The sequence below is a fragment of the Oncorhynchus kisutch genome, linkage group LG22 (assembly GCF_002021735.2).
Source record: "Oncorhynchus kisutch isolate 150728-3 linkage group LG22, Okis_V2, whole genome shotgun sequence".
NCBI lineage: Eukaryota > Metazoa > Chordata > Actinopteri > Salmoniformes > Salmonidae > Oncorhynchus > Oncorhynchus kisutch.
The window spans coordinates 25,830,497-25,851,019 of record NC_034195.2 but is presented as its reverse complement, the minus strand read 5'-3'; the positions used below and the strand labels follow the sequence as shown (position 1 = coordinate 25,851,019).

The following is a 20,523-nucleotide window of genomic DNA, read 5'->3' as shown; positions in this document are numbered from 1 at the left end:
GGAGTGCAATGTAATCGGCCATGATCGGTGTCCAAAAATGCAGATTACTGATTGTTATGGAAACGGCCCTAATTAATTGGCTATTCTGATTAATCGGTCGACCTCTAAAGGTTTCTGCTAATTTCCACAAAGCTGTATCTAACCTCACAACAATGACCATAACAAAAGCTCCCAGTTATCATTTTATCTACTGATACTTAGATTTGAATTGAATGGAAGACAAAATATAGCATCTATACATTCATATGAATGACATCCATAGAACCCATACTGCACCATAGGCCAAACATTTACTTTTATTTAAATCTAGAAGTGTCCTAAATGAGATTCCACTTCAGTCATTTAAAAAAAAATCTTCTGCCAAAAATAGTGAGCACATTGTTTATCGGGATGAATTGCCTTTATTTGCTCCTGTCAGTGTGATGCACTTTTCTAAATTTAGAACGCAAATGATTACTTGGGTAGAAAATAGCATTTGCTTTCTCCTATCGACACAAATGCCCTGGGGCTCCACTTGCGAGCCATCGAGCTGCATGTCCTCTTTGTTTCATTGAGAATTTTTCCTCTGCTCTGTGAACAGCCAGAGGGGGGAGGGGTAGAGCAACTCAAACACAAAGACTAATTTGTTTGTTAGTAAAGAGAAACTCTAGGCCTCACTTCCTGTTGGAGGCATTAATACAATCAGTGGGAGTCTGGTGGGGAAGAGACAAGAGGAGGGGCAGTGGGGGATATTGTGGTAACGGAGGAGATAGGGATTCTGCCAGACAAGTCTATCTGAGGCCTTACTATCGGTGTGAACCCGTCAGCGATAAAAGGAGAAGGTGAAATGAATTACAAGTATTTTTGGAAGCTATAGTGACAATTACCAAAGACACCACGCTCCCTGAAATAATGAACAGATTGTCTAATACTACAACTAAACCTGTGACACTCCTACACCTGAACATGTCGCGACATCTCTGTTCTGAAACCAACAGAGAGAGAGAGAGGGAGAGAGAAAAGATGGAAATTAAGAAGGTAAGAAAGAAATAACGAATCCCACCTCACTGCTTTCTCACTACCTTGTTAAAGATGTCAGCATGCTTCAGTTCGGCTGGCGCCTAGCCGAACTCAGCTAGGTGAACCGAATGAGTGTGCTTGTATACTCCCTTAAAAGACCTTCACTTGAAAAACAAGAGAAAAGCAGCAATAGTACTGTTTGTCCATTTTGAGACTCCATAGCCAGTATACACTTCCTCAAAAAAGTCAGAATCTAAGATAACTCTGTCATTAATATAGACGTCTTTGCTGAGTACATCTTAGTCGCTCAATTTTACAGTATTTAAAATGTGCATGAAAATGAGCTGAATGACAACTAAGACTTCACTGAATAATCCCTACAGTTGACCAATCACCAATGAAGGAGCGTAGACTTTCAGATCTGTGCATCCTGACAAGCCTGGTCCATTTGCACAAAATATGATTTGTCTTCATACTTGCATAAGAATTCATTTAAACAGACATTATGGGGGAATTAATACAATTCCAGCCCTGACAGCAGTCATTTCTTATTGTTGTGTAATGGCTGTATCTAGCAGTAACCACTGTCCTCACAATGGGATAAGCACACATAGAATAATGTGCTTCTCCCTGTCCCTGTTCACACTGCTGAGTAAACACACATATCTCCAGCGCGTAATGGGATCCAGCGGCTCATGTTCATGATTGATAACCTTGCCCTGACCTTCCATATAAATGTCATCCCACACACAGTCCTACACACACGCGCAAGCATGCCCACACACACAAACACGTGACTCTGTAAAAGAGCCAGTGCATTTTTAGCCTGTAAAAATCCAAGGGTAGTAAACAACTTGACTATTACAATATATCAGCCGTGATCTTTTAACAGACTAAAAATGCACATTTTGCTTTAATTGAACTTTGACCGACAGGTTAAACTGTGCCGCATAAGAGGAGAGGATGTCAGTTCCTATGGGACAGATCAGTATGTTGAGTTCTTTATCAAAGGTTACTGAAACCATTTAACAGTCTAGTATGAGACCATTCTCGGAAAGCGAACAACTGTATATTTTTCAGGTATTCCCACTGTAATCCCCAGCAAGGTTGTTATGGGGAGTAATCTGATGGAGACAAGCTCTGGGGCTGGACTTTATTGAATTGAATCACCCACAAATTCATGTCCATCAGAACACATGATACTTTCCCAAGAAAATGTGCTCAGATATGCAGAAAAATGTGAGCATCTGATGGGCAGTACAAAGGCAGTGGACCTGGTCCCTCCCTCCATCCCAGTACCTCACATCTGCCACCTCAACATCACTTAATCCCCCACATGCTGGAAGTCATCTGACTAGTGATCTGGTGGGCCACTTCCCCTGCATGGTCTTAGACATCAGACCCAAACTGGTAACACAACACTGTCACCCCCTACACATGCACTCCAAACCCTCTCCTCGGTTCCCTCGCAGCATGGCAGAGAACGGGTAAACACACACATACCTGCAGTCTTTTAAATATAGTTTAGAGTGACATTTAATAGGTTTGCACAATCAGTTCCAATACCACGTTTAGTTTAGATAAACAGTTGAGCTATTGAGGTACAGCTTAAACATTATATCCCCACCCCTTTTACAGCATCTACAGCGTATTTAAATGGTTTCATCATATCAAGTATTACAAATCAGTGAGCTGCATATTACCAAAGAGAGGAGGTTCCCCCCCCCCCATTTCAATAATGCAAATGATGAAAGTCCCCATTTCAATATGCATCTGCCCACAGTCTCTTGATCTGCAGCCTGTCACTGATATAGTCTATGCAATCTATTAGAAGAGATAATATTTGCAATCATCTTGCAAATTGTACAATACTCCACGGGCTATTAAAGCCACGGGCCACAGCACATGATGTTGTATGCGGCTGGCCAGAGATTGCATATGCGCAAATTTGAAATAAGTGTTTAATTAAGCATTGTAAACCTCAGCTTGCGGCCTGGAGAAGCCGTAGGACAGCATTTGACTGCACTCTCACAAACTAGCACAGTGACACACTTTCCCATCCCTGCCTGCACAGGGGCATGCCAGTGAGACAGGCTGCCTGCCACGCTGCGCTGTACTGCAGTGCGAGAGCAGAACAGCGCACAAGGCACACACACACACAGGCATGCCCACTGCACTGACTCCCTCATGGGGGTGAGGAACGATATGCCGGCATCACTGCCCCCTTAGCGGATCCAGGACTAGGGGGTGGGTAGAGGCACAGAGCGAGAGACCGAAGAGTCTTACTGCCTCACCCATGAGAGAGAGAGGGTGCATTTAATTTTTTATTTAACCTTTATTTTGACCAAGAGTCATGTTAAGACCAGTCTTCTTCTTTTTTTCTTTTTTTTTTTACAGATGAGCCCTGTATACACAACAATACACATCAATATACACATACAACTAATTAATGTCTGAGTCACTAGTCCCAGTCGCAGTCACAAAGGCCACAGCACCGCAGTCCTCTGTACCCCTCAACCTAAGACAGAGAGGGAACTTGGATGTTAAATGCAGAGAAACATCTACACATCCCCCCTTTCTGTGTAACCTTGGTGACAGCTACTGCCATTCTGCTTTCCAGGAAGAATGGATCCAGTCGTAACTATGCATTAGCAATGCCAGGGAGTCTGCGTTAAACAAGGGGCAGGAGTCACAGGACATGAACAAACAGTGGATGCTGAGTCTAACAATACACACACAGTGAGATCTGTCTTCATTTAAGTCCAATAGTCCCTACAGGTGAGAATAGCATCATTATTCTGAATTGTAATTTTAGCCCTGAATCCCACACAAACCTTTACTTGAGCTCCAACAAGCGGTTAGTGGAGTAAAGTTATGACTCATGCTCGCCAAAAGGAGTACCTCAAATAGTGTGTGTCAAAGTGTGGCTGGGGCTGGGGTTCGATAGGAGCATGTGTCTGCTGCCAGGCCAGGCTGTCCAGAGACCGCCCGTGTGAACAGCAAAGACCAATAAAACAGTTCACAAACTCTCCACTCTTCCAATCAACAAAACCATGTCTGTTTCGCTAGCGGGTGTATTTTTGCACATTCTATTTCCAAACACCAACTTTCTCCTCTCTCTCTCTTCTCTCTCGCTCTCTCTCTCTCTCTCTCTCTCTCCCTTTCTCTCTCTCTCTCTCTCTCTCCCTCTCTCTCTCTCTCCCTCTCTCTCTCTCTCCCTCTCTCTCTCGCTCTCTCTCTCTCTCTCTTTCTCTCTCTCTCGATGTATCATTGAGCCTTGTTTGCTGTATACTTGGAAGCAATGGCATGGAAAGTTTACTGTGGTGGGAGTTAAAAGGGCGCTTAATTACATTTTATTAGCAGGGACAGATTATTAAAATGCACAGGGTAAAAAGTATACAAGCCCTAATGGAGCATGACCATTCATTTGCAATGCCCAGAATAATTGTAAATTCTATACATCAAATATAGTCCTTGATTAAATTTAGCAGATTTTTTAAAACTTCTGAGCAATATCATTCTCATGTACACTACATGACCAAAAGTATGTGAACACCTGCTCATCGAACATCTCATTCCAAATTCATGGGCATTAATAAAGAGATGGTCCCCCCTTTGCTGCTATAACAGCCTCCACTCTTCTGGAAATGCTTTCCATTAGATGTTGGAATATTTCTACGGGGACTTGCTTCCATTCAGCCACAAGAGCATTAGTGAAGTTGGGCACTGATGTTGGGCGATTAGGCCTGGCTCGCAGTTAGCTTTCCTATTCATCTCAAAGGTGTTCGATGAGGTTGAGGTCAGGGCTCTGTACAGGCCAGTCAAGTTCTTCTACACCAAACATAACAAACCATTTCTGTATGAACCTCGCTTTGTGTAAGGGGGAATTGTTATGCTGAAACAGGAAAGGACCTTCCCCAAACTGTTGCCACAAAGTTGGAAGCACAGAATAATCTAGAGTGTCATTGTATGCTGTGGTGTTAAGATTTTCCTTCACTGGAACTAAGGGGACAAGCCCGAACCATGAATAACAACCCCAGACCATTATTCCTCCTGCACCAAATTTTACAGTTAGCACTATGCATTGGGGCAGGTAGCGTTCTCCTTGCTTCCACCAAACCCAGATTTGTCCATTGGACTGCCAGCTGGTGAAGCGTGATTCTTGACTCCAGACAACGCGTTTCCATTGCTCCAGAGTCCAATGGCGGCGAGCTTTACACCACTCCAGCCGACCCTCGGCATTGCACATGGTGATCTTAGGCTTGTGTGCGGCTGCTTGGCCATGGAAACCCATTTCATGAATCTCCCTGATTAACAGTTCTTGGGCTGAAGTTGCTTCCAGAGGCAGTTTGGAACTTGGTGGTGAGTGTTGCAACCGAGGACAGATTATTTTTATCCTCTATGCACTTCAGCACTCTGCGGTCCTGTTTTTGAGCTTGTGTTTGCTACCACTTCGCGGCTGAACCGTTGTTGCTCCTATACATTTCCACTTCACAATAACAGCACTTGAAATTTGACCTTTCCAACTGACTTGTTGGAAAGGTGGCATCCTATGACGGTGCCACGTTAAAAGTCACTGAGCTCTTCAGTAACACCATTCTACTGCCAATGTTTGTCTATGGTAATTGCATAGCTGTGCGCTCGATTTTATACACCTGTCAGCAACGGGTGTGGCTGAAATAGCTGAATCCACTAATTTGAAGGGGTGTCCACATACTTTTGTATATATAGTGTATATTCTGTACACTGTTTATTGTAAAAACAGATGGGCTGGCATCAACAATAATTTAGAGTACAAAAAAAAACGTTTAACCATTAAATTAATGTAAACAAGATTTGTTGCTGAAGTGAAATGGTAAACAACCATGTTTATTATCTCTTGTTTACTGTTGTCTGGGCTGTATTGGTCTGACCTGAAAGTTCTGGGCTTGTTTCCAGCCCCTACACATGATAGTGAGTTATATGTTGAGAAACTCACCACATGGCTTGGAGGTCGGTGTCAGTGGACTGAGAGGTGTCATTAGCATGCTGTGTGTCAAGACACAGTTCAAGAATGAAATATTTTCATGGGCTTCCCTACTGAGGCGGTGGGACCTTGCCGGGCTCAGCAGGGTGATGAGAAATGCCCCACTCTGTGATTCACAGTGGTGAGGACGCTGGCCTGACGACACTGGTCAATAGCTCTCAATTGAGTCCTCCTCCTTTTTTCATGCTAATTGAGGTCGTTCCCTGTCTTCTTTCCATGTGAAAATCATCTCCATTATTCCCATATCCCCTTCCCGTCCTCTCCTCAGTCCTAGCACAGCACACAGCCGTTCTTATCAATGACATCCACAGGGCTACACAAACACACTAGCTAGTAAGTATACGAAATCAACCAGAAATCAATCACATAGATAAAAACCCCTCATAAAGTCTCCAAGTGCAAATGTAATATATGATGAATACCCATAATCACTTATAATGTAAATGCAACCACCAAAGTACTATAGATATAGGCCTCAATCAAAAACAATCAGCACCTGACAAACAAATAAATAACAACTGGCTGACAGTAGCTCATAATAAAGACTGTGTTTAAGTACAATCTCTGTCTAAGTAATTGTTTCACCAATAAACAAATGACACCCCCTTTATTGAGCAATTCCGAAGGTTGGTTTGTGAAGGGTCTTATTAATCTATGGATTTTGCAGGAGACATGGTTCCGTCACTGTTGGGTCCCTTTGCTCCACCACACGATGTTTAGCCTTAGAGATTCCATCCACTAAGCAGCTTAACAGCAGTCAAACTTAAACAACATCAAAGTGAGACGGTACAGTAAATATTCCTCAAGTTATTATCTTTCTATTATGTTTCTATTCTTCTCTCTGCATTGTTGGGAAGGGCCAGTAAGTAAGGGTTTCACTGTTAGTCTACCCCTGTTGTTTATGAAGGAAGTGACAAATGAAATTGTTTTTAATGGTAACAAACGGGCCATACTCTATTCAGAGGGGGAAAAGTCTTCCTAAACTCACTTTTCTCATTCAGATAACACATGACTGGATGAAACATTTGTTGTTCTATTTAGGTCACATACCTTCAACTGTCTTTACAGGTGTACATGAATAAGACTGGAGAATTGTATACTGTGCAAACCTTAACATAGGTCCAACTTCAAGAGAAATATTGACAAAGGAGCTTGCTTCGAAACATCATGACCACTTTATTCACTCTAAAAAAAGACCTGCCCCTTCTTCTCCTGCCACAGTTGTCTTCTCCACCAACTAACACGCCATTGCCTCTTCATAGAGACTACTCAAAACATGATGAAGCACACTATTTACACCAATCAGCACAATTAGGTGATTCTATGACAGGTTACAGGAACTGTTGTGAGAAAGGATTGCAAGATGGATGGGGAATGTAGATCAACAGTCCTCAAAGCAGAGGATGACCAAAACACTGGGAGATCTGAGCTCACTTCCAGTGCACTGTTTTATGTCATGGAAAATAACCTATTTCTTTACAAGCTGCTCAATCCTTCAAAGTCATTGTGCTGCACTTGTGGGAACTACTTACATGTTATTTAAAGATAAGTATTCATTTCTTTAACATAGAACTTGCATGTGGATGAGAAGTATTGTAAATAGAGGGAGGACTGAATAGTAGCTCCGTTGTAAATGTGATTTTCCTGAACAGGTCATCTGCATTTCGTGTGTATTCCACCAATTCCTTGCTTACTCATGGCATAAACAATTGTGTATCCAACGACCTTGTCCCTGTTTCTGAATATCACACCACTTTTAACAGGTCGCACAGACCTGTGGTAAAGAGATTGAGGCCTATACCTTTATTTAAATACATAGAAGTGGGTAAGAAACTAAACTTTACCATTGTATATTTTTAACTAATTCTGGTGAAATAGCCTACTACTTTGATTGGAAATGAGAACTTGTTCTCAACTAGCCTACCTGGTTAAATAAAGGTGAAATAAAAAATAAATAAAATACTAGGTTTCCTCCTGAATGTGACACCAAGTCCAATATACTATTATAATACAATAATAACAATAGTTTTCTGTATTTGTTGTCAGTACATCAAAGGCCAAAAGCGAAGATTAGGCCTATATATGACAGTATTTTCCTCTAGGCTACTATGCTTGTGGATGTGCATGCGCAGCATGAAATTGGTTCGACTCGAAACCGTGCTTTGCCACCACCACTACGAATGCAAAATGGCCACATGGTTGAAGTAGTAACCTTCATCCATGAATTCATCCTCGTTCGTTTGCGGAAAAGCATAATTGTAAAGACTCATTGTTACGGGTGTAATTCACTCATAGCCTACAATATGCTATATGAGCCTAAGATTTATCCAAAATGAAAAACATTATTTGTTTGTAAGCTACTGTGGAAATCTAACAATTCCAATGACTAATGTGATGTGTTTACATTATGCAATGTACCATATGTTCAGCAATTTTCAATAGCTAAGATTTGTTTTAATCATCCATTTGCTTTGGCTATTTACTCCAAATGTGCTTAATCTCTGAACTCATGTGAGCCCGGCTATGAAGCCTACAATAACATGTAGCATGTAGGCCTATGATATGGACTAAAAATGATAGCCTACTGATACTGACTGTAGTCAGACCAACAATACAGCTGTAACTAAGTAACGTTAATAATAACAGATCAAATAGCTACAATCTCAAACGATAAACATTGTAACAGCAGATGTCATTGGCGGCCAAATGTTAAAGCATTGTAACAGCTCGCATGAATGAGGATAAAACCAAAGAAACACGCCAACGAATAGCTACAGTATTATTTTGATTAGGACATCACAATGACACTTACTTTTTCCATTTGCGGACAACAGGCAGATAGCGGAGACAGACAGCATCAGACCCCAAAACAAGGTCGAATTATTCCTCTCTGTCCCAGATCTCATTCCTGATCAATTATTAACCTCACTAAAAAGCAAATAACTTAATTCCAAAAAAGTGGAAAAGGGAGATGATGCCACCAAGATCACAAAAAGTAAAATGCACTGTTTGACAGGTCGATACAAATTCGTGTTTAGAGGATAGGCTACTCTTGTTGCAAGTCTCAGGGTTTTGTGTATAGGGATATTATTAAAAATATATATATATATATATAAGATGAAATAAATTAAAACAATTCGTTATTCTTGCCAAAGACAGAATGATTCAAGGGTGGCTGGCAAAACAGACATCCGTGCCGCTGATTTTACTCGACATATGACAGTAATCCGCATCCTCAGTCTCCATCTCTTGAAACATCAGTAATGGTGTGCACGAGCTTTTATGACTGGCAATCGAACGAGATTCACTTGTAGACCGAAGAGTCTTCCGATCTTCTGTCATTCATTTCCGTCTGAGTGATGGACATTAACAATAGAGTCTAGGGTGGAGGCTGAGATGGGAAATGAATGAAAACGTAACTCTGCTCAATAAACCCTCCCAACAAGACGCAAATCCAAAATATCCGCCAGAACATAAATGGTTTCACCAATCGCACCCCCTTTTTCTCCCCCCTGCGCTTTCTGTCTTCAAGGTTAACGCAGTCAGTCGGCTCCTTTGCAGCTGAAAAAAAATAGTTATGCCACGCGAGAGTAGACTATCGGGCTTCCGTTGGAGTGGAGTATGGTATACTTTCACCAAACTCAAGCTTCCGTTATGTCCTGTGAGCCGTGTATGCTTGATGATGTGTATTTTTTCGTTTTCTCCTACAGCTCCAGTAAGCAGCTATCCTATCACTTGCCCTCGTTCTCGGTCTAGTCCGTAGAATCACTGCTGTAAACAAGAGTCAGGTCCGCTCACATAGAAACACAGCGCTAAGCATAAGGCAAGTAATGGAGAAAAGCTGGAATGGAGTAGGCCTAGCCTCTGACATGGATAAGCAATGTTGAGATCACTTTCCACTTAATTCATTCAAAAAAAATAAAAAATTTAAAAATGACACAAAGGTTTCCAGTAGATTTGTACACTGTTATTTATAGCTCCCTTTATATAGGCTACAGTTAATAGCCTACATCTGTAATAAACAGTAACGCATTGGTTGCATGTGTTTATATAGGCATATGACCAGACTACACTATTATTAATTATTACTGCTTCTGTTATTACCAGTGCAATCATGGGCAAGTGCTAAAACAAACACACAGTTTCAACGAATGTGTTATAAATGTTCATTACATTTATAAACTATCTAAACAAATAATTAAGAGTTTATAATCTACATGTAAACCATTTATAACCATAGCCAACCTTAATGTAAAGTCATGTAAATTAAGCTATTTGGTCTCATTAGTGGAAGCAAATGTAACACGAAAAAGGCATTATTCTGCACATAGGTTTATCTATATATTCCATATTTTATTTTGTGTAGTAGTAAGAAGTGCAATATCTGGAAGGAAATATCGTTCATTTGTTGTTTCCTGGGAATAGAATATTATATCAGTAGCCTAAACGTCATGTGAAATCTAGAAATGTTAGAATCCAGCCCCTCTTGATGTTTGGCTGTATCAAAACAGGCAGGCCTAATCCCTCTTTCCGGGATGAACATTTAGCAAGCACAAAATATTTTTGTTGCTGTTTCACAATCACAGTGCAACATTGTATTGTCTGATGAATGGTTCTTTCTTAGAATGCAAAACAATTTGTTATATTAGATTAGGCCTACTGATATAGATTTACACAGAGAATATAAATAGCCCAGCGCCCTAGCCTATATATTAGTATATTTCCGCAGTGCCTGTTTGATTTAATTTTTGTCGGAATATTTTGGTTGTAGGCTAAATTGATGGGAACGTCTTTTTCAAATGGTTTATCTCAAACCATACCATGTTCCGAATTTTTTATGCGCACATAGGCTACTTTGCCTGTGACACACCATTGCCCAAAGCAAATAGTAAAATCCGCAACAGAGTTTTATTGAAATGCACGGATTGGACTCAATATTAGCCTTCATTCGTCCGTAGCCTGTCTCTGGCTTTTGGGCGGGCCTCAAATAATCAAATAAGTTAAATCGGAATTTTGCATCTTAACGTCTTAACATCTTAACATATTGAATTTTGCTGCATATTTTGTTACTTACAAATTATTTGTTAAAAAAAATTATATAGAATATTTGTTCAACCATGACAAAAGAAATTATGTGGAGAATTATGTTCCATATTTGTAAGTATATCCAAAATCAATTTCATGTTGCCAAAATTAAGAATCAATTATTGATACTTAGTGTAATTTGTGTAAATAGTTGTGACTGCTTTAGATTTCAGTCAAGAATAGCTCTACTATTACAGTTTATACTGTAGGAGTGTTGAGCTCAACAAGACAATTCTGTTTACACTGCCCTGCTCCGAGGGGGCAACTGTCGAGCGAGTTTTGTGCGAGACCTCCGGAGGTAGCGCTAGAGATGTGATAATTTCGCAAGTTTAGACAACAATATTTATTGTCTCTCGAGAATCGATTTCTTTCGAGAACATCTCGAAAATGTCCCTTTGCTGTCGTCAATGTGAAAACAGTCTAAGTATGAAATTGTTAAAACTGAGAAAAGTAGGTAGGCCTATTTATGTTAATCTTACAGTAAAATGAAAAACAAAACAAACTTCTGACAAAATAATCCAAATCTACAGAAGATGGCATTATGGCTTGTTTGCCTCTTTTACAGCATCGTATGTGAAACATGGCATAGTAATGCCAAAAACGCTTTGATGTGTGTGGCCTGTTAATTTTGTCTTTAATCAAGGAATTCTTATGAGAAAGTGTCTGTCATAATAACTTTGACTGACAGTGTGCATTTCATTTATGTTTACCTCAATTTCAAACTCATATTTTATAAACAACTAGACCTAATCAGTGGCATCATGCACCAACTATTTTTTAGAGGGCACTGATGATCACTGTGTATATTTAAATGGATAAAATTAACGATGCCTCTAAACTTAAGGGAAAAGAATAAGGCAAGACACGAGATAGAGAATAAAATACATTTTAACTGGCACTCCTGTACCCCTATACCAGCACCACTGATTTTTCTATCAACTATTGCTCATATAAACATTTGCAAACCATTCCTTTCAATATTGTTTTGCCATCTGTCCCGACCTCTTCTATACAACACTATCAAGAACATATACAAGCACAATTTTGTAACTGGCGCCCTCTGTTGCTACAAAGATAGTATTGATGCATCATTGAGCATTGGACAATGCACCTTTAGACAAGGGCATCAAACTCTTGAGTGTGTTGCTCTGTTACAGCTTCTTCAGAGTGTGCTTTGTCTGACACTCTGTTGTATTGCAAATCTTACTGCAAGCCAATAGACCAAATGGTCAGTCATTCACAAGTGTAGGTTACTCTCGCCTTGTTCTTTTAATCCTAACTGGTACCTGGGAAAAGGTGCATGGAAGCTTTGTAGTGTGGCCCTATCACTTGATTTAGAGAAGGCAGCAATAATATTCTCAAATCAGGTAGAAATGAATCCAAGGTCATTAATTAAAGGTCAAATGCAATAGTTCTTGTTGTAATGGCTGCCATCAAAAATACTTTATCTGCAGCATGTTTGATGGTCAGCAGAACCATTCTATCAGAAAATAAAACTGTCTCAAAGAGATAAATCCTTTCACTGATTTAAATAAATATGACAAAAAAACAAGCAGAGAATTTCTGGCCACCCAGACTGCAGATATGGTGAGTCATCCTTGCATAATTGCACACTGTACTACCAACACAATGTCCCTGGTCTCCAGTGAATGGCCTGCCTGTCCACTTGCATTTGTTAAATCATCATAAACAGTTACTCATAAAGAGTGGTGGCAGGGCCCACCTACCTTGATCGCCACTCGTTTGCTTTCATTCTGCCCTAGCACTCAAGTGGAAATAAGTGTGTTTACCACCAGAGGGTCACACATCCTAATGAGTGGCTGTTTGTTCTTCACAGCACTCACGCAGGAGGAAATTAATTTTAGAAAGTGATGATTGTGTGTGAGACAAAAAGTGATATTCCTAAAATCATAATGTATTTGTGATTCTTAAACACTATGCCTAACTATGTACATTTAGAAGTATAGGTGCATATTTCAAGTCATTTATTGAATATAATGTTTAACAAACTTCATCAAGGGTAAATGTTTACAGAATTGGAATAACCTGAACAACACAACAGAGGCAGACATCCCTCACAGGGATGCGGAGATGGTCATTTGCAATATGATATTCTAATCCTATTGACATATGTCTGAGTTATTTATTGAATTTGTAGCATACACAATTGTGTGTGTGCGTGTGTGTGTGTGTGCGTGTGTGCGTGTGTGCGTTTGTATGTGTGTCACAGGGAAAGCAAAGACAAGGTATAGGTTATGTCTCTGCCACCCTCCACTATAATAGCTCTGCTGCCAAAACACCTTCATTGAGTCCACGATAATGAGAAACCCATAGCAGTGGAAAAACAGATTTACTCACTAGACTGCGGCTTTTCCCTGCAAGTGGAATTCCAGAAATGTATTCTATTTCTCTGTGGGAAGCTTGCGGTTTTGTGTAATGGTGAAAGAGACAGAATAAAGAAAAGGACAGACATGACTGGTGAACCAGACATGACTTAAATTCCATTCTGTGTCATGGGACCACAGGCAAAGGCATGGGAAAAGAATACCTTATCATAACACTTACTGAAGAAATGGCCATCAAAGACACAATTTACATGTATGCAATGTTTTTAGAAATGGACTGAACTATTCAAACTTATAACCAACCTTTAGCCAAGCAATGACATGCAAAACCACATAAAGAGAATGCAAAAGTACATTCAACTCCGGTGGTGATATTTACAATCTGGCTCAGATCCAATGGCTTCCAAATGGGGACCAAAACCTGACTACAATCAAATGTACACATGAAATGCCAGTGGGACACATTTTACCTATCAATGAGGATGCTTGGCTGGCCTGTTGTCGTGCTGCTTGTTCCTCATGGTGTTTAAGACCTGGGGGGTCTGATGCCTTTTTAAACACTGCAAGAAATAATGAACAATGGCTCTTTATAAAATAGGACACCCAGCACAGGACGTGTCCCCATCAATTATGGTGACAAGACCGCACAGCAAGAGCATTAAAGCTACAGTGACCTTCATTGCGGTCTCCTCACAGTTTGATGATGAGCTGCATAATGTGCCCTTATGATTTGTGACTTTAGAGATCAGTTGGGTTGGTTTGGAGTTGCCCATTCCTCAATTTACCACTGTGTCTGATTTGTGCTTAGGAACTAGTGCCAGGTATATTGCCACAAGACTGTAAGCCCCCTGAGATAAAGCCTACAAATTAGCTTCAGGTCTTAGACAAGGTTAGTGCATGGTTCACTAAACCACCTCCACTACACTTAGGGTGATGCTCTGAAGACCTGGTTGTAACATCTATTCAGTCATGGGTTCTAAATCAAATCAAGTTGTATTGGTCACATACACATATTTGGCAGATGTTATTGAGCGTGTAGCGGAATGCTTGTATGCCCATTTAAGGGAAACTGTCGGAGGCAGATATAAAAAACAAGGATATTGAAGGATAAAGGTTTGCTGGTTTTAAACAGGTTAGAGTACAACTCATCAACACAGATAGCTTCTTAGATCTTTCTCTTACACTGAATAGAACTGACACTCCTCAGTTCAGTGCATTCACAGGACAATAATTGTTAATGAGCAAGTTACACAATATTGACTGACCACAAACAGTGACAAATACAACTACAGCATGAAAGAAAGAGAAAACAGTTAGGCTCTGCATTAAAACAAACAGTTCACATTTCAGAAATAGAAATACAGTGCCTTCGGAAAGTATTCTGACCCTTTGACTTCTTCCACATTTTGTTACGTTACAGCCTTTTTCTACAATTTATTAAATATTTTTCCCCCCTCATCAATCCACACACAACACCCCATAATGACAAAGCAAAAAACAGGTTTTTAGAAATGTTTGTAAATGTATATATTTTTTAACAGATGTATACAATTTACATAAGTATTCAGATTCTTTACTCAGTACTTTGTTGAAGCACCTTTGGCAGCGATTACATCCTCAAGTCTTCTTGGGTATGATACTATAAGCACACCTGTATTAAATTGGCACACCTGTATTTGGGGAGATTCTCCCATTCTTCTCTGCAGATCCTGTCAAGCTCTGTCAGGTTGGACGGGGAGCGTTGCTGCACAGCTATTTTCAGGTCTCTCCAGAGATGTTAGATCGAGTTCAAGTCTGGGCTCTTGCTGGGCCACACAAGCACATTCAGAGACTTGTCACAAAGCCACTCCTGCGTTGTCTTGGCTGTGTGCTTAGGGTGGAAAAAGTGAGGGGATCTGAATACTTTCTGAATGCACTGTATGTATGCACTACCGGTCAAAATTTTAGAACACCTACTCATTCAAGGTTTCTTTATTTGACTATTTTCTACCTTGTAGAATAACAGTGAAACATCAACACTTTGAAATAACACATATGGAATCAAATATATTTGAGATTTGAGATTCTTCAAATAGCCATCCGTTGCCTTGATGACAGCTTTGCACACTCTTTGCATTCTCTCTCTGGAATGCTTTTCCAACAGTCTTGAAGGAGTTCCCAAATATGCTGAGCACTTGTTGGCTGCTTTTCCTTCACTCTGCAGTCCAACTCATCCCGAACCATCTCAATTAGGTTGAGGTCGGGGGATTGTGGAGGCCAGGTCATCTGATGCAAAATTCCATCACTCTCCTTATTGGTCAAATAGCCCTTGCACAGCCTGGAGGTGTGTTGGGTCATTGTCCTGTTGAAAAACAAATGATAGTCCCACTAAGCCCAAACCAGATGGGATGGCGTATCACTGCAGAATTATATGGTAGCATGGGTTAAGTGTACCTTAAATAAATCACAGACAGTGTCACCAGAAAAGCCACCCCACACCATAACCCCTCCTCCTCCATGCTTTACGGTGGGAAATACACATGGGAAGATCATCCGTTCACCCACACCGTGTTTCACAAAGACCACGAATGCCACGAAGGCCTCATTCACAGTCTCCTCTGAACAGTTGATGTTGAGATGTGTCTGTTACTTGAACTCTGTGAAGCATTTATTTGGGCTGCAATTTCTGAGGCTGGTAACTCTAATGAACTTATCCTCTGCAGCATAGGTCATTCTGGATCTTCCATTCCTGTTGCGGTCATCATAGCACTTGAGAGGTTTTGCGACTGCACTTGAATTTTTTTTCAAAGGTCTTGAAATGTTCCGTATTTAGTGACCTTCTTTGCTTATTTGAGCTGTTATTGCTATAATATGGACTTGGTCTTTTACCAAATAGAGCTATCTTCTGTGTCCTCCCCTACCTTGTTACAACACAACTGCTTGGCTCAGATGCATTAAGAAGGAAATCAATTCCACAAATTAACTTATAAGGAGGAACACCTGTTAATTGAAATGCATTCCAGGTGACTACCTCGTGAAGCTGGTTGAGAGAATACCAAGAGTGTGCAAAGCTGTCATCAAGGCAAATGGTGACTATTTGAAGAATCTCAAATATAAAATATATATTGATTTGATTAACACTTTTTTGGTTACTACATGGTTCCATATGTGCTATTTCATAGTTGTGACGTCTTCACTATTATTGTACAATGTAGAAAATAGTACAGATAAAGAAAAACCCTTGTAGGAGTTCTAAAACTTTTGACTGGTAGTGGACAGTTGAAGTCGGAAGTTTACATATACCATAGCCAAATATATTTAAACTCAGTTTTTCTCAATTCCTGACATTTAATCCTCGTAAAAATTCCCTTTCTTAGATCAGTTAGGATCACCACTTTATTTTAAGAATGTGAAATGTCAGAATAATAGTAGAGAGAATTATGTATTTCAGCTTTTATGTCTTTCATCACATTCCCAGTGGGTCAGAAGTTTTTTTAAATTGTTTAACTTGGGTAAAACGTTTCGTGTAGCCTTCCACAACCTTTCCACAATAAGTTGGGGGAATTTTGGCCCATTCCTCCTGACAGAGCAGGTGTAACTGAGCCAGGTTTGTAGGCCTCTTTGCTAGCACACACTTTTTCAGTTCTGCCCACACATTTTCTATAGGATTGTGGTCAGGGCTTTGTGATGGCCACTCCAACACCTTGACTTTGATGTCCTTAAGTCATTTTGCCACAACTTTGGAAGTATGCTTGGGGTCATTGTCCATTTGGAAGGCCCCTTTGCGACCAAGCTTTAAGTTCCTGACTGATGTCTTGTGATGTTGCTTCAATATATCCACATAATTTCCCCTCCTCATGATGCCATTTATTTTGTGAAGTGCACCAGTCCCTCCTGCAGCAAAGCACACCCACAACATGATGCTGCCACCCCTGTGCTTCACAGTTAGGATAGTGTTCTTCGGCTTGCAAGCCTCCCGATTTTTCCTCCAAACTTAACAATGGTCATTAAGGCCAAACAGTTCTATTTTTGTTTCACCAGACCAGAGGACATTTCTCCAAAAAATACGATCTTTGTTCCCATGTGCAGTTGCAAACCGTAGTCTGGCTTTTTTATGGTGGTTTTGGAGCAGTGGCTTCTTCCTTGCTGAGTGGCCTTTCAGGTTATGTCGATATCGACTCGTTTTACACTGGATGTAGATACTTTTGTACCTGTTTCCTCCAGTATCTTCACACGGTCCTTTGCTGTTGTTCTGGGATTGATTTGCACTTTTCACACCAAAGTACTTTCATCTCTAGGAGACAGAACACGTCTCCTTCCTGAGTGGTATGATGGCTGCGTGGTCCCATGGTGTTTATACTTGCGTACTATTGTTTGTACAGATGAACGTGGTACCTTCAGGTGTTTGCAAATTGCTCCCAAGGATGAACCAGATGTGTAGAGGGCTACAAAAAAGAATTCTGAGGTCTTGGCTGATTTCTTTTGATTTTCCTATGATGTCAAACAATGAGGCACTGAGTTTGAAGGTAGGCCTTGAAATACATCCACAGTTGCACCTCCAATTGACTCAAATGATGTCAATTAGCCTATCTGAAGCTTCAAAAGCCATGACATAATTTCTGGAATTTTTGAAGCTGTTTGACTGTCCCAGTCAATTTAGTGTATGTAAACTTCTGACCCACTGGAATTGTGATACAGTCAATTATAAGTGAAATAATCTGTCTGTTAACAATTGTTGGAAAAAATTACCTGTGTCATGCACAAAGTAGATGTCCTAACCGACTTGCCAAAACTATAGTTTGTTAACAGGAAATTTGTGGAGTGGTTTAAAAAACTATTTTTAATGACTCCAACCTGTATGTAAAGTGTATGTAAACTTCTGACTTCAACTGTAAATAAGGTATCTGTTTTTTATTTTAAATACATTTTTGCCAAAAAATTCTAAAAAGCTGTTTTTGCTTTGTCATTATGGGATATTGTATGTAGAGTGGTGAGGGAAAATGTTATTTAATCCATTTTAGAATAAGACAGTAACGTAACAACATTTTGAAAAGGTCAAGGGGGTTTGAATACTATATTATTGAATATACTACTAATGTTGTAGTTTAAAGAAGGCCAGTTTTATTGCTTCTTTAATCAGAACAACAGTTTTCAGCTGTACTAACATAATTGCAAAAGGGCTTTCCAATTATCAATTAGCCTTTTAAAATGATAAACTTGGATTAGCTAACACAAGGTGCCATTGGAACACAGGAGTGATGGTTGCTGATAATGGGCCCCTGTTCGCCTATGTAGATATTCCATAACAAATTAGCCGTTTCCAGCTACAATAGTCATTTACAACATTAACAATGTCTACACTATATTTCTGATCAATTTGATGTTATTTCAATGGACAGAAAAATGATTTTCTTTCAAAAACAAGGATATTTCTAAGTGACCCCAAACTTTTGAACAGTAGTGTATATGTATTATATAAATCATGATTTGGTGAGCTATATGTCAAGGACATATCATGTTCAAAGCGTCACTACTCACATTCTGAGACTTTTTTTAGATTGTCCCTGCAAAATAAACTTAATATCACCTATTCAGTTAAGCTAAACAATCCTGAAACACATATTTTACATGGAGTACAAGTAATGATACAGGAAGTCAAAATCACATCAATGTTTAGTCTGGTCTGATGGTGTGGTCATGTGTTGTATAACCAGGAGTCCCGAAGCAGTTGAAAATAATCTGGTTTTATTCCCTATTCTTTATCATTCTAAACTTTTGTGAAAGGTGAAGTGGAAACAATGATCAAAACACCATTTCTCTTTAGGGTTTGAATATCATCTATATGTGACATCTTCCTCTAAATCCTCACCATGTTCACCTCTACAGAGTCCTTTAATATATAAACTAAATGACGACAATGTCCCTCTTCTGGACGAAGTGGTTACAGTAGTCCTCTGTTGCTGTGTGTGTGTGTGTGTGCGTGTGTGTGTGTGTGTGTGTGTGTGTGTGTGTGTGTGTGTGTGTGTGTGTGTGTGTGTGTGTGTGTGTGTGTGTGTGTGTGTGTGTGAGAGAGAGAGAGAGAGAGAGAGAGAGAGAGATCCATTTACAATATTTGAAATGTGTTTTATGTGTATGTTACCTGAATGGGACATCCAGTAGAGTGAACAAGTGTGTGAACTGAGACACCCCCAGACTTGATGGTGCCATCCTCACGGCATACCATGTAGCTCAGTTGATAGAGTGTTGTGCTTGTAACACAAGGATTGTGGGTTTAATTCCAATGGGGGACCAGCAGAAAAATGTATCCACTCCCTACTGTAAGTCACTCCGGATAAGTGTGTCTGCTAAATTACTTACATTTAAAATAAGCAGCCTAGACATTAGTCAACATTGAACTGAACCAAATGAGCAACAATTGTCTTTCTAAACACACAGTCGCTGCTTAACAATAATCCCCCACCCCCTTGCTGGAAATCATAGCTAATGTTCATATGTGATCTGGTGTGATGAATGTAGGTATGTGCCTTATACCTCTATGCTGCACAGCATTCAATCTGTGTGACTCCATGTGTGCCCACACAAACACATAGTCTCTTGGTTTTGTAGCTAGAAGGCTTGCAGAAGGGGTCGTGATATATACAAAACAAAAATATAAACACAACATGTAAAGTGTTTGGTCCCTTGTTTCATGAGCTGAAACAAAAGATAAAAGCTGAAGAACATATCCAGGTATTTTCCGCAGATCCTGGAGTCGTAGGCAAACTCATGGAAAACAGAAAGGAAAACGCTGCACACTGCTGCTCATGCTCCCAGGTGATTTTTATTTATAACAACATTTCTACCATTATGTGCCTGATGAAGACCTAAGAGTCAAAATCCTGATTATAAATAAAATCACCTGGGAGCAAGAGCAGCAGTGTGCAGCGTTGTCCTTTCTGTGTTGGCTGAAATATAAGATCTCAGGAATGTTCCATATACACTGAAAGCTTATTTCTCTTAAACAGCCTGATCTTTACACAGGTGTACTTTGTGCTGAGGACAATGAAAGGCCACTTTAAAATGTGCACTTTTGTTACAGAAGACAATGCC

General features: G+C 40.0%; 1 protein-coding gene across 1 annotated transcript in view; it reads right to left on the bottom strand.

The window, feature by feature from the left end:
- igf1ra (insulin-like growth factor 1a receptor) overlaps positions 1–9,825 on the bottom strand; it is a 108,882-nt gene extending 99,057 nt beyond the window's left edge. Inside the window, exon 1 of the mRNA XM_031801214.1 lies at positions 8,838–9,825. Coding sequence (XP_031657074.1) covers positions 8,838–8,931 — 94 coding nt within the window. The 5' untranslated portion in view covers positions 8,932–9,825. The remainder of the gene's footprint in view (positions 1–8,837) is intronic.
- Between the last annotated feature and the right edge of the window lie 10,698 nt (positions 9,826–20,523).